This window comes from Homarus americanus, unplaced genomic scaffold, assembly GCF_018991925.1.
Source record: "Homarus americanus isolate GMGI-L3 unplaced genomic scaffold, GMGI_Hamer_2.0 scaffold23578, whole genome shotgun sequence".
In the NCBI taxonomy this organism is placed as follows: domain Eukaryota; kingdom Metazoa; phylum Arthropoda; class Malacostraca; order Decapoda; family Nephropidae; genus Homarus; species Homarus americanus.
The window spans coordinates 8,160,992-8,181,029 of record NW_024733231.1 but is presented as its reverse complement, the minus strand read 5'-3'; the positions used below and the strand labels follow the sequence as shown (position 1 = coordinate 8,181,029).

The 20,038-nt window shown below is 39.4% G+C and overlaps 1 protein-coding gene across 1 annotated transcript; it reads left to right on the top strand.

Annotated features, from left to right (window-relative positions):
* The first annotated feature begins 510 nt into the window (after nt 1-510).
* On the top strand, nt 511-19,943 carry LOC121869689 (NEDD8-activating enzyme E1 catalytic subunit-like). The gene is made up of 10 exons (XM_042371243.1): nt 511-627; nt 3,611-3,754; nt 6,180-6,381; nt 8,477-8,624; nt 10,258-10,374; nt 13,284-13,467; nt 13,826-14,031; nt 14,276-14,380; nt 16,277-16,391; nt 17,384-19,943. Exons 2-10 carry the CDS (start codon nt 3,619-3,621, stop codon nt 17,470-17,472), a joined length of 1,302 nt encoding a protein of 433 aa, XP_042227177.1. The 5' UTR covers nt 511-627; nt 3,611-3,618; the 3' UTR covers nt 17,473-19,943.
* The last annotated feature ends 95 nt before the right edge of the window (nt 19,944-20,038 follow it).

Sequence of the window (20,038 nt, the reverse complement as noted above, 5' to 3'; positions counted from 1 at the left end):
GGATAAAAGAAAAGGAAAAGTAACAGACGTGACCGATCGCCCAAGCGGCTAACGAGCACTGTACTGCTACATGAACACTATGTACACCAGAGACTCCTGTAAATGGTCAGTCTTTCTTTTATGATTATGATATGTAGTTTTAGTCTTCACCAATAGATGTAATGAAAACTTAAATGATTGTTGCTTAATATTAATATCTTACTATCGAATGAAGTGAACAGTATAAAGTAGAAAGTTACTTATCAGTGATACTAAGGATAAAAACTATAATTTAAAAGGCTGACTAGAGCTCCAAAACGATAATGAGGCCATCCAGTTATTTGTTTTCATCCAGTAAAGTGCTATTTTAATCATGAAATTCAATTATTGTTGTCTTTATTTTCACGTACTTTAAAATTAACCCAAATTTATTCTATATAATAAAATTTACTTCAAAATAAACCAAAAGCTTGTATTAATTATAATTTAAAATATAAACTGTTTTTTCCCCAGGGCAAACGTCGTCGCCTCTTGCCGGATACCAACGACCACAGATGACCGGAACAATAACAACTAGAGTCATCGGTGTTTTCGTTATTAATTACAATAATCTGTAATTCTTGTATCTAATTTGGAAGTTATAAATATGTAAGTTCATGTGAGCTTTCATTATCTGTTCAAATTGTAAATTTTTATTGCATGGTTAACTGATAAACTCCAAAATACTGAAGGAGCGGATTTGTTTTGGTCAGATCAGAATGTTAGTGTCAAAAAATTCTCTATTTATCATGTCACTACTTATCAGTTTACTCGTCGTACAGTTAGTTGGTCTGATCTTTAATACTTTAGGCTAGTATGGAGGACTTCAACAGCTGTTTCCCTCCTTCCTCAGTAACAAGGTCGCCCCCGGCTGGGTTAGGTTAAGGTTGGGTTAACTTAAACTTTTAAGTTAATATTCGTCCATTGGCTGTCCGCAGGTTCCCACCATGTTACCTGAGGTTATACTTCTCACTTAAAGTCAGTTATCTCTTCATTTCCTCCTCCACCTTGTAAGTTAGGTTAGGTAGGTTGGTTCTTTTCGTGTGAGAATAGGTTTTATTTTATTTTTTTTATGTGTTTTACTCAAATCTGACCTCTATTTTGGGGCAAGTTATGTGTTTATTAAAAATTAAAATTTTAATTTTTTGCAAAAACCGCTGGTACTATTTTACTTTAGAACATAGTGCTCCTGAAAGTTATAAACTACTGAAACATTTAGATCTCGCTATTCTGAGTATTACCAACCCCATCTGTACCTCCCAGGCGGAAATGGATAATAGCGACAATTGAATTGAATTTATTTAACGTAGTTTTGTCTTCGTCTGTGAGATGTTATCTGAGCATCATGCATGCGCATTGCTGACTGACGTCATCCAGTCGTGACCAATGATGTATCAATATCATCACGCGAATTTTTTTCGACCAATCGCATTTGATTTTTTTCAAAGGAAGCCGCCTGGGTAATTTCATTGACCAGTCTCACATTGGCTGTGGTGGAGGTTGGTTGTCATTTGTGCTCCTACGATTATTTTAAGTTTATTGTCGAGTTTTATGAGAAAGACGATTATTCTATCCATTTCTTACGTATCCCTGGTCCTCCCACTTCTAACTAAGGTATTGTACTTTCAGACACGGCGTGCCCCAAAGTTTTAACTACTGAAACATTTAGGTTAGTTTAAGCTAGGCCTACCGCCCCCGGCTAAGAGTTTGGTTAGGTTATGTCAGATGACCCGTTTTCCTTTTCAACCCCCCACCCAAAAACCCTGATTTCCCAGGCTCCCTCATTATTGTTGGTGGGGGGGGACGAGCAATTTGCACCAAAAATGAAGATCAGATTCGTTTAAAACACACCAAAATACACTGGAAAATCATATTGGTTAACCCCTAGTGACTGATGTCCTAAAGTAAAAATTTACCAAACTGTTAACTTGCACAAAAAAAAAACTTTTCTTGTACCAAAACCTGAGAACAGCCAATGGACGAATATTTACTTTTAAATAAACACTTTTTAACACATTTGCCATGACTACAACAGTGTCAACTATAAAACAGTGAAATTGTGGCATTTTATAAATTCGTTTTCCATGAAAAATCAGTGGCTGTGTAATAATAAATAATAACCTTAGCTAGTATAATTTATTGTGACCTTTCTTATCCAATGTTAGTTCACTGAGGAAACCTGCCATGTTTGGTAGTATCACACTGGATAACAACCTTTTCACGTCTGTCCCAGGATGGGAACTGAACGGAGGAAACATTATTGAGAGAGACACATCATACTGCTCTACCATAAATAACTCCAACACTTGGTGAAGATTTGCTTAATATTCGTTTTATGGCTGTGGCAAGATTTCAGGTTAGGTTAGGAAGGTTACTGTAGGTTGGTTAAGTTTGGTTAGGTTTTAACAGTGATTTGGAAGTTGAATTCTCATAACAAAAAGAAGCCACAGCTGTATAACGAATATTTACTGAAGATTTTGTGTGGGAAAGTCCATAAATTGCATTTCGTTCATTTTCTCCACAAATGTTAGTTGCAAGGTACTAGGTAGACTCTGCTGCCATATGGTATCACAAAAATTGTGACCAAGTCCCAGGTTACTAATCTGACTTTCTGCCTCATTTACACACAATTGCAGGGTCTCAATTGTTTCTCTTACTATGGACAACACAACATACATATATTGTTTCTCACTATTGATATTTTGTTTTTAATTATTGTATTTATTTATTGTCCTTTATTATTATTATTATTATTATTATTATTATTATTATTATTATTATTATTATTATTATTATTATATTTTCTTCCCCAGGCCCTGATGTGGGTCATTAACCTGTGCTCTGGTGAGCTAATCCCGTAAAAAAAAAAGTAATAAAAATTATACAACAATGCACAGAACCACGACCTAACCAAGCAAAACTACCTAACCTCACCTAACTTCCTAACCGGGGGTCAAAAAGAACTTTGATATGGCCATCATCGGTAGAAGTTAGCTGTGGGGACGGTGGTCATCATCAGTGGAAGTTAGCTGTGGGGACGGTGGCCATCATCAGTGGAAGTTAGCTGTGGGGATGATGGTCATCATCAGTGGAAGTTAGCTGTAGGGATGGTGGCCATCATCAGTGGAAGTTAGCTGTGGGGATGGTGGTCATCATCAGTGGAAGTTAGCTGTAGGGATGGTGGCATCATCAGGTGGTCATCATCAGTGGAAGTTAGCTGTGGGGACGGTGGTCATCATCACGGTGGTCATCATCAGTGGAAGTTAGCTGCAGGGACGGTGGCCATCATCAGTGGAAGTTAGCTGTAGGGATGGTGGCCATCATCAGTGGAAGTTAGCTGTGGGGACAGTGGTCATCATCAGTGGAAGTTAGCTGTGGGGACGGTGGTCATCATCAGTGGAAGTTAGCTGTGGGGACGGTGGCCATCATAAGTGGATGTTAGCTGTAGGGCCGGTGGCCATCATAAGTGGATGTTTCACTTTCCTTACATTCCATTTATGTGGATACAGGAGGTGGAGTGGTTAGGGGATTCTTATCCACCAGTAAAGGCTTAAAACTTCTGATATGTTGATTCAATTTTATTTTGTTGCAGAGAAAAGTATGATGGATTGGGGAGAAAGATGGAGCGAGGTCCGTAAATTATTAGAGAGACCCGGACCTTTCACCCACCCAGATTTCGAACCTTCTCCAGACACCCTCAAGATGCTGCAAGAAAATATGCGAGTTTTAGTCATTGGTACGTCCTAATTGTACAGTACAGGTATTTACTGATTTTCTACAAGATATTTTGGAAGGTTTACCTCAGAGATTATCATAAAGTACTGTATTGGCCAGTAGAGTTAACCTTTATGCCCCGTGTGACATTCCAGAACGTCTGCCTATTCCCGCCATTTATTTATTTTTTTATTTTGGGAAAGGATTTTTTTCTCTATTTATTCACGAGAGGGGGGGGGGGTCCTGCCAGCAGTACCATAACCCGAGGATTAAGGGTTAACACCGAGATAAAAACACAAAGCAGAACAATACAGTCAGATACCGGCGAGCTAACTGATAACGACGGAGAAATGAGCAATAATCTGAATAAATATTTTTCAACAGTTTTCACCACCGAAAATTTAAACATGATACCCGAGGCACCGACTATATACAGAGATAGTGAAGAAAATAGATTAAGCGAGATAGTAGTGACTAGTAACGATGTTAATAAACAAATAGACAAACTAAAGCCTAATAAGTCACCAGGTCCCGATGAGATATTTGCCAGAGTATTAAAGGAATGTAAGGAAGAGCTTAGTATGCCCTTAGCAAAATTGTTTATCATGTCCTTAAAAAAGGCTGCAGTGCCAGAATCCTGGAGGATAGCGAATGTAATACCGATTTTTAAGAAGGGAGATAGATCACTATCCCCTAACTACCGTCCAAGCAGCTTAACATCAATTGTAGGCAAATTACTGGAAGCAATAATTTCAAGCTCTATTCGAACTCACCTGGAGAAGCACAAATTGATCAATGATTCCCAACATGGCTTCACAAGTGGGCGCTCATGTCTAACTAATCTACTCACACACACATATGTATACAACATAGGTAAAATAAATAATTGTCCGGAGGGCAAACATATAAAGAGAATATGCATTTCTTTGTACACAAGTAAAATACCCCACGAATTTGAAGGGCATGTTGTATACATAAACAACATAGATATCGGCATAGACAACAACATAAGTAAATTTGTTGATGACACTAAAATAAGGCGTGTAATTAAATCTAATGAGGACTCCACAAAACTACAGGAAGATCTAAAAAAAAATTGCATGGTCTGAAAAATGGACGATGAAATTTAATGTGGACAAATGTAAAGTACTTAATGTAGGAGATGTAAACAGAGACACCAGATATCAGATGAACAACGTTGTTATTGAGAAATTTGACTGTGAGAAAGATTTAGGAGTACAGTAATAAGTAGGAATTTTCAACCAAGTAAACAATGTGTATTTGCTCGTAACAAGGCTAACAAAGTACTTGGGTTCATACAAAGGAGTGTTAGTTACAAGACTAGCGAGGTCATCCTAAAACTATATCTTGCGCTTGTGAGACCTCACTTGGATTTTACAATTCAGTTCTGGTCACCGTACTACAGAATGGATATAGAATCCCTAGAAAGAATTCATAGGAGAATGACAAGACTAATCTCGGGCATTAGGAACCTTGAGTACAGAGACAGGTTAAAGCATCTTAATTTGCACTCCCTTGAGAGACATAGAGTGAGGGGTGATATGATCAAGGTGTACAAATGGAAGTCAAGGTTAACCAAAGGCGACTTAACAAAGGTACTCAAACTATCCAACCAGGAGCGAACTCGTAACAATGGTTTTAAATTAGACAAAGTTAGATTTAGGTGCGAAATAGGTAAACACTGGTTTGGTAATAGAGTAGTGGACGAGTGGAACAAGTAACCAAACATCATCATTAACTCAGGCTCCGTTGTGGGTCGTTTGACCTGTGCCCGGGTGGGCTAATTCCCGTAAAAAAAAAAAATAAATAAGCTGGATAGTTTCAAATGTTGGTTGGATGGGTATATGAGCGATAGGGGTTGGGTGTAAACAGGACTGCCAAGTATGGGCCAAAAGGTCCACTGCAGTTTCTTCTATTCTTATGTTATTACTACATCAATTGCAGGTATGACTGTGTTGGCAATAAACCTATCTCTACTTTTATGCTGTGGCTCAACTAATTATCAAATGTGATCATAGAAGCCAAGGATGACAAGACAGATGGTTTGAATATATTTACCTGGTAATAGACCACAAAAATCCAACCTAACATGACTTCTTTTTTTCTTCATATTTTTGGGGTTGTGATACATGCAGTGATAAATGATTTACTGTGTCGCCCCTCCAGGGTCCCAAGGTTCAATAGATTTCTTTAATATTTATGCAAAACTCCTGAATGCGGAATGGTTGTAAGAGTAAGAGCTGTCTATACTATATTCGAATATTATTGTGAGAATTGTTGTGCACTGCTCCATTAACACTGTAAACCTTTTTTTCTCCATAAATATTATATATCATCATTTTCCTCAGTGTTCCTATAGCGTAAAACAAAATCTATGTTCTCTACTCCATCATCATTTTGTCAACATGTTAGTGATTCCCTTGCAGGTGCTGGAGGCTTGGGGTGTGAGCTGCTCAAGGATCTGGCACTAATGGGCTTCAGAAACCTACACGTGATCGACATGGACACCATCGATCTCTCCAATCTAAATCGTCAGTTTCTGTTCCGCAAGAAGGACATTGGCCGCTCCAAAGCAGAAGTCGCCGCCGAGTTCATTAACCGGCGTATACAGGGGTGTCAGGTGGTGCCGTATCCTTAATGAATATCTTCGGGGCATCTGTTTAAAGTATTGCTTAGATGTATATAGAAAAGATAACCTAACCAAACTCCACCCAACCAAACCTAACTCAACCCAATCTAACCCTTATCTATCCCATTCCAACCTAGCTCAGCTCAAACTAACCCATCCTAACCTAACCTACCCAAACCCAGCCCAACCTAAACAATCTTAACCCAGTGCCTATAATTTCTGACTGATTGACTGACAAGGCTGTTCACTGAATACAAAGGTACTTGATATGTCAGTTCATAAACTCTTTGACACTTGGTTTAACCCCTTGAGTACGATTACCTTTTTATGATACCATACTTTGAGTACGGTGATGTACTAAGCCTTGAGTACTGTACTATGATCTTGTATATGTTGTACTCATGGTGTTAAGTCATTGTACTCAAGGAATTAAATAATCATACTCAGAGTTAAGTTATTGTACTCAAGGGGCTATGTCATCATATTTAAGGGGTTAAGGCATCATTCTCAAGGGGTTCACTCATCATACTCAAAGGGTTAAGTCATCATACTCAAGGGATTAAGTCATCTTACTCAAGGGGTTAAGTCATTATACTCAGAGAGTTAAGTCATTGTACCCAAGGGGCTAAGTCATCACATTCAAGGGGTTCAGTCATCATACTCGGGGGGTTAAGTCATCATACTGAATGGGTTAATAAACTGTTGAGTGAATACAAAGGTACTAAATGGATCTGTTCTTAACCTTCCCATTGGCCAAGCCTTCCCCAGTATTCCTCCCATGTAAAGTATTAACTTATGGAGGCAGGGAGGGAAAGGAGGGGATTCCTGTGGGTTTTGCCTTCATCTCAGACCTGATTCAAACTGTGTGTGTAAACCCTATATGCTTTTATTGACTGATACATTATGGTATATTATGCAGACCTTCCATACATACTGAATATCCCTTGATCTCTGATTGGGTTAGGTTCCTTGAAAACCATTTGGATATTTTTTAGAGAGTGAATAACATAAGTAATCTCCCCATTAGACAGAATCTCCGGTCCCCAGATCTTTCCAATGGCTGGAATGAATTTTGAGGCTTCTAGGAAATTCCAGGAAAACTCTCTCCATTCCGGGCATGGGAACGAGTTTCCGAGGATGAAATCATGAGCATTTTGCGAGAAAATTTCTCCGTTCCTAGCATGGAGCCAAATTTTATAGTAGTTCCAAGAGATTGCTTCGTGCTCCGATAGGTTCCCACATGCTAAGCCTGTGGGTGGGCTAACTTTTTGGGTAACTTAGGCTGAGGCTCACATGCTTAGTTCATATTCTGCTACCTTTGTACAAGGTTGTTCCCTCGTTCGTTGCTGTTTTTACATACAATTTGTGTTGTGTAGTACTGTACATTACTGTACCAGGACACAGTCAGCCAAGAATACAGTGTTTAAGCAGTGATGAGACATAAAATGCTATTACATATACTGTACTGTACATAACAGAGTTGACAGTGTAATCCTACTGTAGGCTAGTGGGTAGAGGTGTATGTATGGTATACACAGTGCATGTAAACTCCCTCCTTCATGGAGAGAGAGGAGAGTGATAGTAACACCTGCTACAGGCGATGGTACAGGACAAAGGCAGGCCATCCTGTATCATCATATCACCAAGTGCAAGATGACAGCATCTGCTGGTGAGTATAGTATAGTGTATACAGTAGTATTTTTTGTTTATTTACAATATATTGTACCTATACAGTGGTGTTTGTATAAATAAATACAGTACAGCTGTTTCTGTCCGTGTGAGATGTGTAGTCGAGACTCTCAGAAAACTTACCCCAGTAAATGGAAAAATTCCATGGATGAGAAATTTGTCCTGAAAATCTCTCCTTCCTGGAAGAGCTCTGCACCAATTATTCAGGCTAACAGGATATCACTATAAGTGGAAAAATTGGGTTTTGGTTCCCAACGACAAGAAAACCCCAACTGAACATGTTAGAAATGTATTGTGAGTAAGAGTTGCCACCTGCTGAACACTGTTTTATGATAATGATTGATTACTTTAATGGTTTAGTTGACATGCAATACAACAAATGTTTTCTTTAACAATATATATCAGCTACTACAGCAAAATCCAAGACTATGATGACGACTTCTACAGGAGTTTCCACCTGGTTGTTAGTGGTTTAGATTCCATTGTTGCCAGAAGATGGATCAATGGGATGTTGTTGTCTCTTCTGTGTTATGAAGATGGTATGCTGGACCAGGTATGTTGTCAGTAAGGTAGTATGCTGAACCAGGTATGTTGTCAGTAAGATGGTATGCTGGACTAGGTATGTTGTCAGGAAGATATTATGCTGGACCAGGTATGTTGTCAGTACGGTAGTATGCTGAACCAGGTATGTTGTCAGTAAGATGGTATGCTGGACTAGGTATGTTGTCAGGAAGATAGTATGCTGGACCAGGTATGTTGTCAGTAAGATGGTATGCTGGACCAGGTATGTTGTCAGTAGGATAGTATGCTGGACCAGGTATGTTGTCAGTAAGATAGTATGCTGGACCAGGTATGTTGTCAGTAAGATAGTATGCTGGACCAGATATTTTGTCAGTAGGATAGTATGCTGGACCAGGTATGTTGTCAGTAAGATGGTATGCTGGACCAGGTATTTTTAAAGGACTGACAGATACAAGGGTGTTGGTAGTACAACACAGCAGTAGCACACCTGCCTCTTACTGGTGCATTCTGGGTTCAATTCCCTGGTCGGATGTGAGACATTATCCAGTGAGACGCCAACTAACATGGCAGGTTTTCTCCAAGTACTGTACATCAGCTTCACCTAACATGGCAGGTTTTCTCCAAGTACTGTACATCAGCTTCACCTAACATGGCAGGTTTTCTCCAAGTACTGTACATCAGCTTCACCTAACATGGCAGGTTTTCTCCAAGTACTGTACATCAGCTTCACCTAACATGGCAGGTTTTCTCCAAGTACTGTACATCAGCTACACTCCTGTACTAACACTGGATAATGAAGGTCATAACAGAGAACAGGCAAACCACCCAAACAGCAAGTAAGTCAATGAGTGTTGGAAATAATAAATAGAAAAAAAGAATCATTAGATATTAAAGGATAAGATGTGTGTGTCTGACAAGGGATAAAGGGTGACTGATGCCTAACTCTTTTACAGGACTGAACTTAAACCTGACAATGTCTCAACAACACTCGGGAGATCTCTAAGGCAGGGGATAACTGTCCAAATTGAATGTTTCTGATACTCTTCATGTTTAAGCACTCAGTGTGTGTGTGTATGTGAACATTTTTAATATCAGAGGTTAGGTTTTTTATTATGTTAGGTTGTTAGGTTATATTATGTTAGGTTAAGTTAGGTTAGGTTAGGTCAGGTCAGGTCATATTTATCTTACGTTAAGATAAGATGTGTGTTTGCTCTTGGTTTGAAGATTTTCCATAGCCAGACTGGAGAAGACTTTGGGGCTATAGAGACCTTCAATAGAGGATGAGCTGTCAGACTTACACTACTATACTCTCAACAGAAGGAAGGAGAACCATTAAAACATAGAGGAAATGCAATGAGCTTTGACAAAAATATAAAGTTGAATCAATGGTACTGACGGTGAATGTTATGTTTATTAATACATTACTGGCTTTAGTAATGTACAGTTAGTGACAAGTTGACTCCCATGGTGAAACCTAGTCATGGGAATGAGTCTCAGAACTGACTGCCCTCTGGTGCATGTGTGTTGTTTGATCACATTTAGGGTCAATACTCCTTCATTTTGAGAGGGGGAGAACTTTTGACTGACTGTACTGTACCACTATACTTTATCTATGAGTTGATGTACTTTAACTTTCTTTCTTTTTTTTCCCTCTTTTTTTCCAGAGTTCAGTGATCCCTTTAGTTGATGGAGGGACAGAAGGCTTCAAGGGTAATGCAAGAGTTATTCTACCTGGTCTTACTTCCTGTATCGAGTGTACACTTGACCTCTTCCCCCCACAGGTAAGAATCGGTCATTAAGGGAATACAGTACAGTAGTGTGGGTGAATGAGGTACAGCTATTCCCTGATTTAATATAGGGTTCTATTCCTGAAAAAAATTTGTAAAAAGAACCACATTTTGGATTAGACTCATTATAAAAGCCGAGAAGCATTCATATGATAAAAATCCTTCCCAAAGTGTCTTAACCATTCATGTACAGGGCCCTCTCTCTCTGCTGAATACAATCATCTTGCATTAACCAACTAAAATACTTTTAATGACAGTTTTTGGTGTACACAATGATATTAAGCCAATAATAAACACAATAAGTGAAATACATGAAGTATAGTAGAGTAATAATGTTGTACTTAAGAGAAACCATAAGAGGTTTGAAACAGAGTGAAGAGGATGAAACACTAATCTATCATCCATAATATTTACATTACTGAACAATTATATTGTGATTAAAGAATTATATAAAATCTTGGTAATATGTCAGCAAAATATAAAATACAGTAGGGTCGGGATATATCGCGAGATAGGGTCCAAGGATGTTCGCTATACAGTGGTCCCTCGGTTAACGAACACAATTTGTTCCAGAGTCGTTCGTCAGAAAATTTCGTTAACCGAATCCATTGTTTCAATGGGATATTGGGTAATTGGTTCCAGCTCACAGAAAAGTACATACAAAGTAAAAAAAAAATGCAGTAAAGTACACTTTCTTTGAGGTGTGTATGTAGAAGGTTCCTGGTTGATGATGATGATGGGAATTAGAAGTGGAGGTGGAGGAGAAGGGAGAAGAGAAGGAAGTGGGGATGGAGGAGAAATCACCTTTCAGGGGACCCATGCTTGATGCGTCATTTCACATCTCCTACTATCAAATGCACATGGCCTCAAGGTGCCCCTGTTATTGGTCAGATTTAAAAAAAAAATGGGGGGGGGCCTTACAGTCCCCCCCCCCCAGCTGGGTGTGCTCGCCATGTTCCCCCGCCCACTACTTCCTGGCTGTATGTCCTTTACCTGAAGGTGTTCTACACATTTCCTCCAACACTCTGTTCTGAATGCACAGTAATACTGTTAATAATAATAAATTCTTCACTTCCTGCCAAACCACTCTAAAAGCAGCAACCTCTACACAAGATCCGATATAAGCAATACTACATCTGCCTCTCCTGCGATGATTTTCTACAGAATAACAAGGTATACCGTAGTGGATGACAAAATTAGTAAAAATGAAAACAATATTTTTTTGTCATAATTATGTAACAATATCTGAGAAAATGAAGTTGTAAAAAGATGTAAATTGGAAGGTTAACAGCCAATAATAACTTTAGTTCTATACCTGTACCGTAGTTAAATGCATATGGATACATTTTAATGATAAATATCCATAACAGAATGGCTACAGGACATGCTAATATGCCAGGAGTTGCAGCAGAGTGAGGCAGGTATGTAGGGGTGCAGGAGTGACATTGTCCACCAGACAGGGTAGACCAAGAGCATGATGAGGAAGTGGGTCACAGAGTGGCAGGTGGAGACAAGGCCTCGGAGCAGCAGGCCATGTATACCCTCCCCAAGGATGAGCGAAGAGATCGTAGGGTCTACATGGTAACCAATTTATGTCTGCAGTGCAGCTGAAACAGGATCCTGACTTGTCCTGCTAACCTAGACCACCAGAAATTGCCTCCATAAAAGTGGTACTGTATCCACTGCTGGGTGCTGGCCCTTAAGGAAAGATGACTCCAGAGAGCTTTTACCATCCACCACATTCTCTGTGATGGGGATTTTTGGAGGAGTGTCATCTTTACAGATGAAAAAAACACTTTATTTCTGTGGTGGCAGGAGTAAAGCATTGTTGGAGGCCCCAGTACTCACATTACCAGCTGCGGTGGCACATCGATGAGTGTGCTGCTAGTGGGAGGGTCAACGTGCCCTTCTGGGGGTGGGTGTACGGTCCTGGTAAACTGGTGAAGATCAGGGGTGGAGTTAATTGGAGAGCAGTATGTTGATATCCTAGAGGACTTCCTTTTGCCCTCTGTTCAAGCCATGGCATTTCCTGCTCCTGACACCATCAGGCTAATCCCGGACAAAAGTTCCATCCAAATACTGAGGGCCTGGCTTCAGGGGTGTCCTGAGATTGAGGTCCTGTACTGACCTTTTGAGGGTAGTGACTAAAATCTAACTGAAAATCTATGGGCCATGATGTGGGGGAGGAGTGCAGCCAGCAAGCAGTGGAGGACAAGGCTCAGATGTGGGAGTGTGTCTGCAGTTGACCTAACCTCTGTCTCACCCTCATTGACTCCATGCCCAAGTAGATACAGGAAGTGGTTGAGGCTGCAGGTGGCTGCTTGGGATGTTAACTATGACATATATGTAATTTGCTTATACATGTATTGTTTTAGAAATATATATAGTATATTTGCAGTCATACTTTAACTTAACCCTGTAACAAATGATAAATAATTTCCAGGTCTTTCATGATGGAACATTATCCAAAAAAAAATACATAGTTTAGCGAGAGTAGCATCACAGATATTGACTCATTACTCTCTCTCTCAAAATAGATACAAAGGCTTTTCTTGTTCCCTTATAATTCAGCTACTGATATTACACTTATCACCTGGACACCTCTTGTTGCTTTTGTTGTGGTATTTTCATTCTTTCAAACTATTTTCTGATGTTTTATTGTCAAGAAAAATCAGAAGGAAAAGCAAATATGGAATCTCCCTTCATCTGTTATTCCTTCTTGTTCTGCTTAACGGCAACTGAGACACCATGCCAGTAGTTAATCACAGTTAACACTCGTAGGTTTGGAAATGGCTGTGAAATAGTGATGATGATTCCACACTAAGGCCCTCTTATTTGGTTTATACCTGTTGCTTCACACAATTTGGATTTAATGTTAGTGATAATTTGTCTTTCTTCCTCAGGTGAATTTCCCTCTTTGTACTATAGCACACACGCCCCGTCTGCCGGAACATTGTATAGAATATGTCCGCATTCTCCTCTGGCCCAAAGAAAACCCATTTCGTGAAAACTTACCCATCGACGGTGATGACCCACAACATATTAACTGGATCTTTGAGAAGGCTCAGAAGAGATCAGCAGAGTATGGTGAGTCTCATCTACCAAGTGTATGTTACAGTTTAGAGTAGAGTGTGTTCAGGGGGTCCCCGGGTTACGAACTGGTTCCGTTCGTGAGTTGAATTTGTACGTAAGTCAGAACACATGCTATATGCATACTGTACTTACAAAATAATGTTTAAAATCCCAGCCATCATTGGTGAATGTTCCTTGTGTGACCATTTTATTCCCATATGGTGCAGAGGAGAAGTGGGAATCCTTTGCCGCTGATTAAGGGTTAGAATCTGACATTTTTGGTCATTACTCATGATTTTTAACCTGGTACAGACACTTGGATCTTCACAACCTGTGTATGGAAAGTGATTCTTGAACACATTTGTCTTCCCAGGCATCAGTGGTGTGACCTACAGACTAACACAAGGAGTGGTGAAGCGAATCATCCCAGCTGTGGCATCAACCAACGCTGTTATTGCTGCTGCCTGTGCTACCGAGGTGTTCAAGTTGGCCACTTCAGCCTGTACACCTATGAATAATTATTGTGTGTTTAATGACTCTGATGGTATATACACCTACACCTATGAACAGGAGAAAAAGGTTAGTCACTGCTCATTATACCCAATCAGCATGGAGACATACAGAGTCCTTCTTGTTGCAATATAAAGGTCCACTTGATGTTTTCTAGGCACACATTATAACTCTCTAGATATATTCCCCTCTCTAAACTTATGTAGGACCAGCTTATATAGAATCAGGTTTCAAAGGATCAACTTCTATAGGAGGTACAGTATATGAGGGATCATATATCTTATTCTGTATCTTAAACAACCTTACATTACAGGAAGATTGTGTAGCATGCAGTCAGGTGCCTCAAGAGCTTCTAGTCCAGTTAACAGAGAAGTTACAAGATGTTATATCAAGGCTGAAGGATTCTCTCCAATACCAGGTAAAGTAGTGACACGGACACAGTACATTATGTACCGTATCATATAGCATGGGATTTTTTTTTTCATGACGTATTGTAAATAAAGAAAATATGAGAATGATGAATAAGAAATTGGTACAAATGAAATGAATATAGAATAATATGATGCAACTTTTTTTTTTTCATGTTGGGTGTGTGTTCAGAGCCATACAGTGCAATACAATACTTTCTTGGTAATCTGAACTGAGTGAGAGGCACCAGACACCTTAGAGGGTTTGGCACAGTGATGTAGTGGAGTCCTTGAACAAGACCATTCTTAATTTTGACCTTTATGGATCACCTGAGAGGAAGAGAGAGGGCAGGAAGGAAGGAGAGAGGGGGTGAGAAAGAGAGAGGACATGAGGAAGAGAGATGGCAGGAGAGAAGGAGTAAGAAGAGAGGAAGGAAGGAGTCAGAAGAGGGAAGGAAGGAGAGAGAGGGCAGGAAGTCAGAAAGAGGGGGCAAGAAGGAAGGAGAGAGAGGAGAAGAGGGCAGGAAGGAAGAAGAGAGGGAGTCAGAAAGAGAGAGAGAGGGCAAGAAGGAAAGGAGAGGGGATGAGAAAGAGAGAGGGCAGGAGGAAGAGAGATGGCAGGAGAGAAGGGGTAAAAAAGAGAGAGAGGGGAAAATTGATCTGCTTAATGTTGTTTCGTATAACGTCGCATTTTCAGGAACGTAACCCCGACGTTAAGCGAGGACTTACTGTACTGTATATAATATATATTGCTGCCTACAAGTCGACCTTTGAAGCTCCAATTTTTGTGTTCAAAACTAAAGGTTGTCTAAGACAACAGGTATAAAGTGTCAACCTCTAAGTACACTCCTCCACTGTACCAGTAGGTCTCAGTCACTTAATTTCCAGTACTCTTAAAAAAAGTTTTACCTAACTGTAACATTTACCAGAAGGTACAACTGTTACTGAACTCAGTCTACAGCAGCTTGGGCCAGTGTTGCCAGCACTTGTTCATGAATGTCACTAGATTCATCCCCAAAGTTGCTAAATAAATAAAAAATCTGGAGAAATACTGGTACATGTAAGACATAATCTAAAGAAATTAATTGTTAACAGTGACTTGGTTAAATGCCAAAAACTGTCACAAGTGTCATTAAAGGTGAAAATAACGCTAACCCGGCAACTATGAGGTCAACAGATGAACAACCCCTCTCTTGTACAGTAGTCCTCACATACCAACAGTACATGAATTTATTTATATGAACCAGTATTAATAATATTATTTATATGTACAGTACTGTACAAAGTATATTGTTTTAGTTATAAATAAAATAAGATTTTAATCATGTATCAATACCAGAGAGTGTAGGGTTCGTTCACTTGTTTCCGCATACTGCCAACACTGTGTACACCCACTAAAATATTATTCGGCATCCTTACGGCATGATACAATATGACACGGGTGCCGAATAATTTTTTTTGGTGGGGTACTACCAAAACAAAACCCGGGAGAACTGTTAAAAAGTAAATGTTGGCAAGTTTAGCCGACACAAAGGACGTAGTTTTCATATCGCAGTTTAGGGGGTCGACTTACCTGCCAGGTATAGGCCTAGATCAACAATTTCAGTTGAAATAATTAAGGTTGTCTTATACACCTGGTCAACTTATAGGCTACAATAAGTGGTAATTATTTTTCCTTTTTCTTGTTTTGTTTTAAAAGTTTTCCACACCTTACTGGGTTTAATACTGTACTGCACTTATTGTTACCTCCGTTTATTTGATGTTGGTATGTTATCCTTTACTTATATACACTGTATACGTAATTTCTCTTGGGTCCACTGTAGTAATAATTCAGGTGATAGGTAAAAGTGTGGTCTCTGTCCTGTTATGTTGTCGTCTTGCTTAATGCTCTTTATGTTTATCTTCAGATGAAAAGTCCCGGCCTTCAGGCAATGATAGATGGACGAACCAAGTCCCTGTACCTGCACTCTCCCGCCTCCATTGAAGAGAGGCTACGACCTAACCTGAAGAAGACTATTGAAGGTATGCTAGAGAGAGAGGGAAGTTTAGGCTTGATTTGGTTAGGTCGAAAAGCAGAAGAGAGCAGCAAGGATGATAGTTGTAGGGACGGTGGCCGTCATCAGTGGTAGTTACCTGTAGGGACGGTGGCCATCATCAGTGGTAGTTAACTGTAGGGACAGTAGCCATCATCAGTGGAAGTTAGCTGTAGGGACGGTGGCCATCATCAGTGGTAGTTAACTGTAGGGACGGTGGCCATCATCAGTGGTAGTTAACTGTAGGGACAGTAGCCATCATCAGTGGAAGTTAGCTGTAGGGACGGTGGCATCATCAGTGGATGTTAGCTGTGGACGGTGTGCATCATCAGTGGTAGTTAACTGTAGGAACAGTGGCCATCATCAGTGGAAGTTAACTGTAGGGACAGGGCCATCATCAGTGGAAGTTAGCTGTAGGGACGGTGGCCATCATCAGTGGAAGTTAGCTGTAGGACGGTGGCCATCATCAGTGGAAGTTAGCTGTAGGGACGGTGGCCATCATCAGTGGAAGTTAACTGTAGGGACGGTGGCCATCATCAGTGGAAGTTAGCTGTAGGGACGGTGGCCATCATCAGTGGAAGTTAGCTGTAGGGACGGTGGCCATCATCAGTGGAAGTTAACTGTAGGGATCATCAGTGGCCATCATCAGTGGAAGTTAACCATGTCAGGGACGGTGGCCATCATCAGTGGAAGTTAACTGTAGGGACGGTGGCCATCATCAGTGGAAGTTAACTGTAGGGACAGTGGCCATCATCAGTGGAAGTTAACTGTCGGGACGGTGGTCATCATCAGTGGAAGTTAACTGTAGGGACGGTGGCCATCATCAGTGGATCATGTTCCTTGTACTCCAATTTTCCATTCATGGGGGAGTGGGGGGTAGTAGGGAATACTCAGCAGTCAGTTCAGGGTTAAATGTTTCTAATATATACAGAACTGACATTGAAAAATATATCTGTTTATGACCAAGTAATCATCTTGCAGAATTGGGTCTGCGTGATGGGATGGAGATAGCTGTAGCCGATGTCACTAGTCCAACCACAGTTCTCTTCAAAGTGAAGATACAAACTTGAGTACAACGGATCTGTCCTTCTACAATAATATTAGTGTTACGTTCTATCTTACGTATAATACTTGTTAGCATTTGTGAGTGGATATTTTTCAAGACATTGCCTTACCTTGCTATCATTTTATTGTATCTCGTTATGAGGCTTTGTCATAGTACAGTACTCTTATCGGTTAACTCCCTACTTTTGTGATTTGTTGGAATTAATGATCAATTCTTAGAAAGTGGAACAATATTAAAATTTAGTATATAACACTTTAATATTGTTGCAAATATAGCTTGACTACCCATACATGTATCTCTTGAGATATTTCATTATAATCTTACTCATCTAGACTGTTCTCCCTTATAACCCACATGCTTACCTTCACCCCGTCCAAGAGGTTGATCGACGCTTCACCAAAACTATTTACTTAATATCTAAGGTTTTTGAATCCTTTCATTTATTATCTAATCCATATTACCAAAGCATCAAGAGCAAAGAAAACAAAAACTTCGTTCTCTTGAAGTGTCATCAAGTTGGGGGACTCATATTCACCCAAAATGTGATGCCTCAGAATCTTCCCACTTACAGCCATTTTATATATTACACTAAACAGGCATTAGACAAAATAGTAAACTCCTTGAGAACTGTCTAAGTCTTCACATGGGAATGAAAGCAACTCCCATGTCTGAAATGAAGACTGGGTTGGGTGGGGAGGGGGTAAATCACATCTTTCTTCCTTGTATATAAATAATATTTTGTGACATGATCCAAGTATGGAGCCATTAATATGTGGTGATCATGCCAGGAAGAGGATTGGATTGCATGAAAGGAGTAAAGTTGAAATCTTGGAACCAAAGTTAAATCTCAGAGAAAGATGTTGGGGTGACCATCGCTGGAGAAAAAAACCACCGCCACCTTATTTATTTTCTTACGTGTCCACCATAACACAATAGAAGCTGAGGGGGGTCATACATTTACCCATCTGTTTACAATGTCATTTCTGTTGACAGCTTGAGCGAGGCTGTCACATGTATCCTGTTAATTTAGGTACAGTTCGATAATGATCAATGTTTTCTCCGCATTATTTTCTATTTGTGACCGCTCTTTTAAGTTTAGCTGGGTCATACATCACTGAGATCTTAGGTATTAAAGGTACTGCAGTGTCAGGTATGATGAGGAGTCACTATATTGATATTCTGAACCTAAACTAATACACTGATAATAATTAACAAGTGTGTGAGTCTCTACAGTAGAAACACCTCAAACAGTGAGGATGGAGCTCAGGCAGGCACTAGTCACACCTGTGGAGAATAGTTAAGACTCTACACACGACACCATCATGACACTCACTATGACAAGCAATAATTTTCCACCCTGTCAAATTTATTTATGAAATTTCTGCACTTGGGTTTAACTTTATAAAACATAAATTTACTTCAAACTTTACTTGTTAGTTGTTAAATTTGTCAAGACTAATAAAAGTACTTTTCAGAATCAGGAAAACTACAAGTCTATTTACCGGTAATAAAATAATTTATAATAAACTTTGTCTTTTATTGTGTGCGGTAAGCTGGATGAAAATAAAAATGAAATACAGTGCATCAATAAAAAAATACAAAACAATTATTACCGTTTAACATTATGGTAAGTGGACGGATCAGACATCCTGAGAAGAAATATACATCACGTGTGCAGACAATGTCAAACACTTTTAATTCAACAACACAACTGTACAAACTTCATCAACACAATATCCTCAGATGACAATATTTACCAAGATCTCCAATGATTTTTTCCCTATTCAGTTACACTTGAATTAAGTTGTCCATCAAGGTATTGGTAAATATCAAGTCAAATTGGCCATTTATGTTAAGTATAGTTTTTTTTTCATGCTTTCTGGATAAAAAGGCATTTAAACATAGAAATTACACAGTGAACCTTCATAGTCTTCAGTTAAAAATATCAAATGACAATAGTTTAAGATCATATATAAAGACGTGGAGTATATATGGAAGCCAATAGTACACCTAATTCATGTGGATGACTGAAAACAAAACACACACTAATGTGCACCCACTTATATCATCTCCAATTGAAGTACCTGTACTATACTTTATGATTAGATAATATATCAAAAGAGAACTAAGAGGAATTTTAAGTGATGTGTAATACAATATTTATAATAACTAAAAATCTGTTGAATTAATAAAAGATTTCACATAACTTCATATATAGTATAGTGATATCCCTTCAGCCAGAACAATTGGTACACAACTCTTTTGGGAATGAGAGTTTTACAGGTAACGAACTTACTTTCTCGTCCCCGGAATTTTTCCTTGTACAGGTAAGGGATTAGTGGGTCACATGTTACTGACCTGGCCTGATGCAGTATCAGGTCATCCATTGTATATAAGCTCTTCTATCATTTGCAGTGAATGAGTGGTGGGTTTAATGACCTGAAGATATCTTGAATAAAGATGAAAGCTAAGGTGCTCCAGTGTTTCCCTTTTCCTGTACATATAGTACTTCACATTTCTGAATGTACAGTACAGTAAATGTAACTGTAATCTCTTTTTACATCTTAACA